The sequence below is a fragment of the Acanthisitta chloris genome, unplaced genomic scaffold (genome assembly GCF_000695815.1).
Source record: "Acanthisitta chloris isolate BGI_N310 unplaced genomic scaffold, ASM69581v1 scaffold15861, whole genome shotgun sequence".
NCBI classification, from domain to species: Eukaryota; Metazoa; Chordata; class Aves; order Passeriformes; family Acanthisittidae; genus Acanthisitta; species Acanthisitta chloris.
In genome coordinates, this window is record NW_008655582.1 from 43,167 (window position 1) to 52,278 (window position 9,112).

General features: G+C 38.9%; 1 protein-coding gene across 2 annotated transcripts in view; it reads left to right on the forward strand.

The window, feature by feature from the left end:
- PLAG1 (pleiomorphic adenoma gene 1) overlaps nucleotides 1-4,173 on the forward strand; it is a 6,918-nt gene extending 2,745 nt beyond the window's left edge. Inside the window, exons 2-3 of one of the 2 annotated variants that reach the window (XM_009083971.1) lie at nucleotides 1,244-1,602; nucleotides 2,203-4,173. In XM_009083971.1, the coding sequence (XP_009082219.1) occupies nucleotides 1,361-1,602; nucleotides 2,203-3,466 (1,506 nt within the window). In that variant the 5' untranslated portion in view covers nucleotides 1,244-1,360 and the 3' untranslated portion in view covers nucleotides 3,467-4,173. The remainder of the gene's footprint in view (nucleotides 1-1,243; nucleotides 1,603-2,202) is intronic. The other variant, XM_009083972.1, reaches the window with a different exon arrangement.
- Nucleotides 4,174-9,112: the final 4,939 nt, after the last annotated feature.

Consider the following 9,112-nt stretch of genomic DNA (forward strand, 5'->3'; position numbering starts at 1 on the left):
CTCTCGCACAGCTGAGACTGGAGTGGACAGCAGCTGCCAGCCACGACACCAGGGCCAGGGGTGGGTGGGTAGGTGGTGGCACTTTTGAGGGAGAAAGGCCAAATCTGGGGGCTTTGCAGCCCTAGCAAATGCTTGCGTTGAGTGCTGTCCTCCTGCTGTCTTCCTTGCCCTCGCTGCGCAGACCTCACGCTCAACCCTTCCCACAATAGGTAGCACTGGGGTTTGGTATCTATAGCAGCAGTTGTGCTCCGATGATGAAGAAAAGCTGTCAGCCCCCCCCGACGAAGGAGGGCTGTTGAGTGCCCTGTGATGGCAGGTGCTCAGTTGCTACTATACGATACGATACGAGATGACAAATTTAAAACTTGTTCACTTGCAAGTCAGACAGGAGTATCATGCACCTCCTGAGGCCGAAAGCTTCCAGTTTAGTTCCTGGTTTGTCATGCCCCAGGGGTAGGATTAGGATCCTCGACCCTGAGCTAGCCTGAGTCTTACACTTACAGCCCCCGTGTCTCACAGGATAGTGTGAGGAGGGTGAGGGTGTCCTGTGCTGGGCTGATAAAGCCCTGATCTATCTAATCTATCCCTAATCTGTAGGATTTCTGTTGTTAATATATCAAACCTCTGTTAGCAGAGGGTAAGTTACAGGAGAGTTTCACCTGGTGTTAACCATCACTGGAAGTGCATATGTTTGGCTAGATTAGACACATAGCTATGCAGTTATCACAGGAAGGAGATGCCCAAGGGAGAACATGAGCTTTGCCCCCCATACCATCAGAATGGGTACCGCCACGTTTTGTACAGGTTTTCAAACATTTTGAGACATACAGACTTCCACTTTGATAGCTGTGTGCTTGTGTGCATGTGTGCGTGTGCGCGGATGTCTGTGCAAACCCCACAGGCACGGCTGTAATTCCTTTGAAATCTGAAGCTGCCAAAAGGTGCCTGGGTAGGTAGGCTCTTTGCCTGATGCTTCCTGTAATCTGACTGAAACTTTGCTGTTCTCCATCAGTGCTTGAGGGGAAGGTTGTGAGGTGTGACTTCAGGGTATATGTGGATCTGTTCATCCTGAGCAATGCGTTTTAAGAGTTGCAGCAAATAGTGTAAAGCAACCTGCAGGTATTACATTAGACCAGCTGAACCTAATTTTATTTTTAAGTTTTATTCAGAAGCATCACATAGCAAGTAACTTCAAAATCTAAGTTTAGTTACAAACTAGTTGTTTCTTATTTTTTTTTTCCAGTCCCCTTTTGCTTTCTTTTACGACCACATGAAACTTGAGAAGCCATCTAAAGCTAAATCATTTAGTGGAGTTGGGCAATTCCCAAGTGTCCAACAAGAAGGCCTGGTTTAGGCTGCGATGGCCACTGTCATTCCTGGTGATTTGTCAGAAGTAAGAGATACCCAGAAAGTCCCTTCAGGGAAACGTAAGCGTGGTGAAACCAAACCAAGAAAAAACTTTCCTTGCCAACTGTGTGACAAGGCCTTTAACAGTGTTGAGAAATTAAAGGTTCACTCATACTCTCACACAGGAGAGAGGCCCTACAAGTGCACACAACAAGACTGCACCAAGGCCTTTGTTTCTAAGTACAAATTACTAAGGTATTAAACTCTATTTATCTTTCAGATTATATTATCTATTTTATGTTGGCCGTGTTAAGCCGTGTAAAAGTATATATTTGTGTACGCCTTCAGCTGATTGCAGAGAGGATGTGTTAATTAAAGTAGCCATTGGATTGTTTCTAGAATTCTAAATTACCTAAGATTGCAAGCTAATGTCTTTGATTTTGTTTCTTAATTTGTTTTCTGCTTTTGTTTTCTGTTTGTTTGTTTTTGTTTTTGTTTTGTTTTGTTTTTTTAATGAGCATAGAATTTTCATTTGTATAAGGAATTGTCACAAGAAAAAAAGAGTATGGACTGAAAGCTCTTTGGCTATGGACTTTTACACGAATACTATCATACTTGCCCATATACCCCTGTTACAGTAGCTAAAAGCCACCCAAACTAAAGTGTCTATTTAAGAGAAATGGCTCGTGTTTTGCTATATTTAAATTTGTCAAACTGTCTTTGTAGTGTCCTGCTTTCAGTTAAAAGGTTCTGTTGCAAAGCAGCCCTTAGTGTAGTATTTAGCTGCCGTTAAAAAATGAGCACATGTGTATTTTGATCAAAATAATTACTTACAGAATATATCTGTGTTTAAAGGCATATGGCTACTCATTCTCCTGAGAAAACCCACAAGTGTAATTATTGTGAGAAAATGTTTCACCGAAAAGATCACCTAAAGAATCACCTACATACACACAATCCCAACAAAGAGGCCTTTAAGTGTGAAGAATGTGGAAAGAACTACAATACCAAGCTTGGGTTCAAACGTCACCTGGCTTTGCATGCTGCAACAAGTGGTGACCTCACCTGTAAGGTATGTTTGCAGACTTTTGAAAGCACAGGAGTGCTGCTGGAGCACCTAAAAACTCATGCAGGCAAATCATCGGGTGGAGTGAAGGAGAAAAAACACCAGTGTGAACACTGTGATCGTCGGTTCTACACCCGAAAGGATGTCCGCAGACACATGGTAGTGCACACTGGAAGAAAGGACTTCCTCTGTCAGTACTGTGCACAGAGATTTGGGCGGAAGGATCACCTCACGCGCCACATGAAGAAAAGTCACAACCAAGAACTTTTGAAGGTCAAAACAGAGCCAATGGACCTTCTAGATCCCTTTACCTGCAATGTTTCTGTGCCTATTAAGGACGAGCTGCTTCCAGTGATGTCTTTACCTTCCAGTGAACTGACATCAAAGCCATTTACAAACACTTTGCAATTAAATCTCTACAACACTCAGATTCAGTCCATGCAGAGTTCTGCATCTGCACACCAAATGGTTGCCACATCGTTACCATTGGGAATGCCTTGTCCAATAGATATGGAGTCTGTCCACCCTTCTCACCAGCTATCGTTGAAATATCCGCTCGGTACTACCTCATACGCAATTTCTATGCCTGAAAAAGAACAGCCATTGAAAGGGGAAATCGAAAGTTACTTAATGGAGTTGCAAAGTGGTATGCCTTCTTCATCCCAGGATTCTCAAGCATCTTCATCAAAACTAGGGCTGGATTCACAAGTAGGGCCACTAGATGATGGGTCTGGGGAGGTTTCCCTTTCCAAGGGCTCCGTTCCTATTAGCGAACCTCTAAACACCCCATCGTTGGACTTTTCTCAGCTGTTCAACTTCATACCTGTAAATGGCCCTCCCTATAATCCTTCCGTTTCAGTGGGAAACCTCGGAATGAGTTATACGCAAGAGGAGGCACATTCTTCTATGACTCAGCTTCCACCACAAACCCAGGATCCACAAGATCCTAGCAATAGTATAGGTCTTGGGTCTCTGCACTCGTTGTCAGCAGCTTTCACAAGCAGTCTAAGCACAACCACCACCCTACCACGATTTCATCAAGCTTTCCAATAGGATGTACAAAGCTGGCTTGTTACTGTCTATTTGTAGAAATGCCTTAGGTGACCATTTTTAACTTAGTGCCTACTATAAGACATTATAAATTCTCTGCTTTTGTACAGTACCAATCTCATGAAGCCAGTAAGAAATTTAAATTAACTTTTTAAAAATGTTTTGAAAGTGTTTATTCTCAGCTGTGTTTACTTTGTTTTTTTAAAGAAAAAAACCCAGTCTCATTGTATTGTTTTCATTTTCACTGCCAATTGACACATTTAAAATGTTCAGTAGAAAGGCATCCCAAGCAAACTCTCAACACTCATCCTTTCTGTAAAACTTTTTCAACCATACCAGCTATTCCGTTTTATTGATGTCAATGGTAGAACTGCTACTTTTACCTTTGAATATATTTTTGCAAATAATCCAGTTAAAATATGTATCACAAAGATTCTTGAAGATTTGGGAAAAAAAATTTCTCCAGTCCATTTCAGAACAAATCCTCTTCCCAAATTTGGTGACACATCTGACCTGTTCTAAAATGACAAATCTAAATTTTTAAAATAAATATAGACTTCAGATTTTTCTGAAAACTTGTGTGTGTATATGTAGAAGTTCATATATACACATGTACATATATATAGCATTTTGACTTGTATTGAAGTCATTATAAAAGTTGTTAAGAATTTTGCCATTTTCTGGCTTAAATTTTTGTGGCCTGTTATGGATAACAGAAGAAAAAAAATTAGTTTAATTCTCTAAAATTATGACTGAACAGAATTTCAACAGAGAATCTCTGCTTGCCTAAATGACAAATGTTTCAAGTTGAATTTGGAACTGTGTTGTTGTGCTTTCGTGACTCTGGTGTAGGCAGGCAAAATTAATGGCTGATCTTGAAATATAAAAGTGTTGTAATGTAGTAATGCAGAATATTTTGTTGCAGTTTTTGTTTTAATTCTTAACTTGCTGTTTTTTCTCTTAAGTAGCATAGAAACAGTACTGCATAGGAATCTTCCAGTAGTGTTTTCACATTTGTAGGCATCAGCCTTCTCCCGGTTGCCACCGCCAAAGGGTGGATCAAGTCCAGCCAGAAAGTGTGTATCTATTTTCAATTCAAAACTAGTGTGCAGTCAGAGAGTGAATGTAAATTTGCAACTACCAGGGTTTTTCGGCTTTTTTTTTTTTTGTTTTGTTGGGTTTTTTGTTTTGGTTTTTTTTTATTGGAATGATCTTTTCAGTTGTGTTACATGGTGTGTTATGTCCTCCTAAGCAACAAGTTAGATGTTAATCACACTTTCTACACCTGGGTACTTGGTTAGGGACTTTTTGCCCATTGCCAAGATTTAAAGACAGGACTCTTAGGAGTGAAGTAAAAGCATATTGCTTACACCACTTTTACCTAATACAATATATTCTATTCCCCAATCCCTAATAACCAAAAGAGGAAAAAAAAAACCCTAAAAAAACCAACCAACCCTGTGATGCATAAAAGCAAACTAGATTTGCTGTGATTCAACAATAACATTATTTTCCTTGTCATTTTTGTACAAGGAATTAAAAAATAGAAATCACGTACATTAGTATCTCTCAAACAATAATGAGGATTCGTACAAGGTTTTAAGTGGTTAAACTAAATATACTTCACAGAAACAAAAGTTGCTCCCATTTAAGGAGCTCATGCTCCAGATGTTTTATCAGTAGCTCCTACTGTTTTTTTTAATTCTAGGAGCAATATGCAGGTGTAGTTTTACTATTTTATACATATGTGTATTTAAATTTTATTACTGAAAGATAACATTTTTATAAATGTGTTTGTGTTCCAAAGGCATTAAAATAAGGATGTATTAATAAGGAAAATACCTTTTGAAATTCTGCAAACTACTCCTAGATTTTGGGTTTAGGAGCACATTATCTCAAAGTGGGCTTTTAGCTCTGCTTCATGACTGCTTCCTCTGGTTTCTGTGAAACAGATTGCTTGCTTACTTACATCTTTAGTTGAATGATTTGTTCAATATTGCTTTTTTATTCCCTTCGCCTTTCTAAAGGAAAGAAAAACACAGGTGAACAGAGCACAAGGTGAATGCAACTGAATGTAACTCTAGTTTTAATCAGCAACCATAATGCATCTAGGAAAACCTTGGGTTTATTCTCAAGCCTTTAAATCAATCTGAGATGAAGATGAATGGACTTAATTCCTCCAGTGGGTTATGTCCCCTGTGGAGCCAAGCAGCTGCTACTCTCCCTGCAGAAAGGAAGGCTGCGAGTGCTTGGCATCCTTCAGCGGGACCAGCAGTGTGGCCTGGCAGCACTGCCCATCCTGGGCGGCCTCTGACCCACAAATTTCCAATCCATAGCCACTGTTTATCAGTTTCAGTTGCTGAAAGACGTCTTCAAGAAACAGACCCCAACAGACACTTTGCCAGCACCCGTTTCTTAGTGCGTAGCCAGAACCCTTACTACTTTGTTCGTGCCTTAGCTTCCTGAAAAGGGATCGACATTTCACTTTGGAGTTAGATGTACACATTTCACTTGAGAAATAGGGACCTCAGACAAGATATTGAACCTCATTCAGTCAGGGTTTCAGTGGGTGGCTGCACCCCAGCGTGTTTGCAGCTGAGCTAGAATGTAGGGTAAGGTGGAAGCAGGCTGACCCTGTAAGCAATACCACCACCACCACAGTGCTTTGGAGCATCACTTAGGCAGAGTCAATATTGGCCACTACTAAACCATCCGTTTTTAAACCCCATTTTCTTGATTTCAGATGGAATTTTGGTGGGAGGGGGGAGGGCTGGCTGATCATGCACCACTCTTTGTGCAACTCCTAAACTTCTAGTAAGGTTGTTTTGTTCGTTTTGTTTTGTTTTTTAAATATATATATTTTTGTGTACTTGTTGCTTGTGCTTTATTTAGTAGTAAATTGTGGAATAGAGTGATTTATTGTTAATTTGGCAGTAGCGGTTTTTAAAAACCATATACTGACTGAAACATGAGCCAGAGCTGATTGCTTTATTAAGCTAATAATGAATGTTAAGAGTACATATTTTCAGGATCATTTGCCTAGTGAGCTAAACTTGTATTATAGGCCAATATTTTTTAAAATAAAGCTTGGTCAACCTCTATGTTACACATATTACAAGATATAGCACTTTCAAAAAGAAAACCTAAACCTTTTAAGAAAATTTCTTACAGGTTATGCTTTTTATTATAAAACCTTTTATTATAATTTGTTTCAAGTGCCATTAGATTACATATATGTAGGCCTTTGGTATAATGCTTTGTGTACAAAATGGTAGACATTGTAATTTTAAACAGGTACATTTTTACAGTGTTTTCTTATCAATTTGCTATATTGCACAGAACCAGTGTGTCTTTCTTAAGGGTTTTACAATGGTTTTTACTAGGTTTACATGTTTCAAACTACACTGTCTTCTACTGCCATTTTGAATACCAGTCAAAAACAACTAGGAGTTTGTCCTCACCGTTTGCAAACTGTGTCCTCTGGAGTTCTGGATGATAAACTATGTCAAAAATGTTTAACATGCAGTATTTGATACAGATTTATTTTTTATCATATCCTATCATTGCTATGCTGCTGTCTGAAGTTAACTTAGGGCCTGATCCTGCATCCATAAAGGTCGAGGGGAGCAGGATTGCATCCTTCGTTATGTCTGTCTCATACACTGGTTTAGCAGCTTCTCCTGTATCCTTCTCAGTCTATAGATAAGCCTCTGAAATATATGTACTTATCTGGTATGTAGTAAACCATATAGGCTTAGCTGCCCATCCTGCATCCTCACAGTGTACAGTTCAAACCACAGCCTACTTAGCATCGCGCGCAATGTGCAAGTAATGCCACAGTACTTCAAAATGTCTTTGGATAGTCCCAAAGCTTTTATGCAATAAGGGTGTCTTACTTTGTTGGAAGGCAGTGTCTTTTGATAACAGTTATCTAGCCCTGGAAGAGACACAGAACTATTGCTAATCATATGTAAACACTTTTCAGTATAAGCTTCAGTGGTACAGTTGAACCAGAGTGAATGTTTATCTCCTCAGAAACACTCCTGCAATATTGTTATATTGGATCATGCTGCTAATGTAACTTGGGATACAACTCCTCTCATGGTGCTACAAACCTCCCTGTCTCATTCAGATGTATTTTTACCCATAGAAAAAAAGGACTATACTAGACCTATAGTTGTATGATATATTTTTATACTGTGACTTAATTTGTCATTAATGAACTTTGTGCAACACCACATTGTATTCATATGCACTTGCAAAGGTAAAATTTTTGGACATGCAAATTTAAACGCTGACAAGCCCAGCTCTTGTTCACAAATATAGATGACTGCTAGTTAATGTTAAATGAGGGCTTTTTATATGGTGTGGAGTGAAGAACATACTATATATTACTAACAGCCTTTAAATTTAGACAAAAACTGGGAAGAGTATATTGGGGAATGATGACACATTCAAACCTGACTCGGATTGCTGAAATTATATTTTTAGCTAGTGTAAAAAATTGTTTGGACTTGTATGCTAAAATGGTTTTTAATTATAAAAGTTTTGAGTAAAAAAAATAGAGGAAAAAAAAAAGAACACAGAAAACCCTGCATTCCAGACTGAATTTGTATATGTTTCTTGCATTTAAAATTTGCTATCCTGTGATATGGGAAATTGAGTTGCTTATCATGTATATGTACTTTAAAATGTATTCACAAACTACTGTTGTATTTGTATAAAATATAGACAAAAAGATTGCATATATATTTTTGTGTATAAGCTCTGTAAAATAGCAATCACATTATGAAGCTGCAGCAGAACTTCATTTTAAACATTCACATCCAAAGAAACAGACTATTTATTGTCCACATACCCTGATTATAAAATATACCTTGCTGCTATTAAACAATAGTGCTGCAGCTTCTTGTGGCCTACAGTGTTATGTTTGCTGTACAAAAATATGTGAACTCCACAAAATATATCAATAAAATTACAGAATGGTTTTAGTTAATTAATAACTTATGCCTGGCATTTCAATAGATAATTTTGATCTGCATGTTTGGGATGACAATAAGTAATTACAGAACACGTCTGGTTTTGCTGGGTGTGGTTATTCTGGGTTTGCAAAGGTATAATTGTCTTTCTAATTTATGACTGGTAAAATGTCAGTTTTTCAGAAAAATCTTAAGGCATAAGTATCTGCGTTTCATGATTTCACCAAGGAACAAATGAGATGATGCTACTGTGTCTGTGACAGGACAGATCTGAACTGAAGGAAGCAGTTGAGTTTGCCATCAAATTGCACTTTGAAATACTGTGAGACTGGAAGGTGAGTGTGGGGTTTCTGTAGTGGGACCGCGTGTTTGGGGGACATAGGTGAGTGATTCTGCATCATTTCAGATTCATGCAAGTCAGTTACATCAATTGGTATAGTTTGCAGTACAAACTTTCAGGCGTGGCCACCGTATGTGGGTTGTTTCTCTGCAGTATTTCCAGGAGAAGCTCCATTGCTTTGGTCCCATAGATCTCCCGTCTGCCCGTGACACTGCTGGGGAAGTCAGACTGTAATGCATGGGGGACGAGATGCTTCGCAGCTAGACGAGCAGCCTGTGCACAACTGCAGAAAGTTGCCTCTCTATTTGTTCCACACACTTGTTCCCTAGT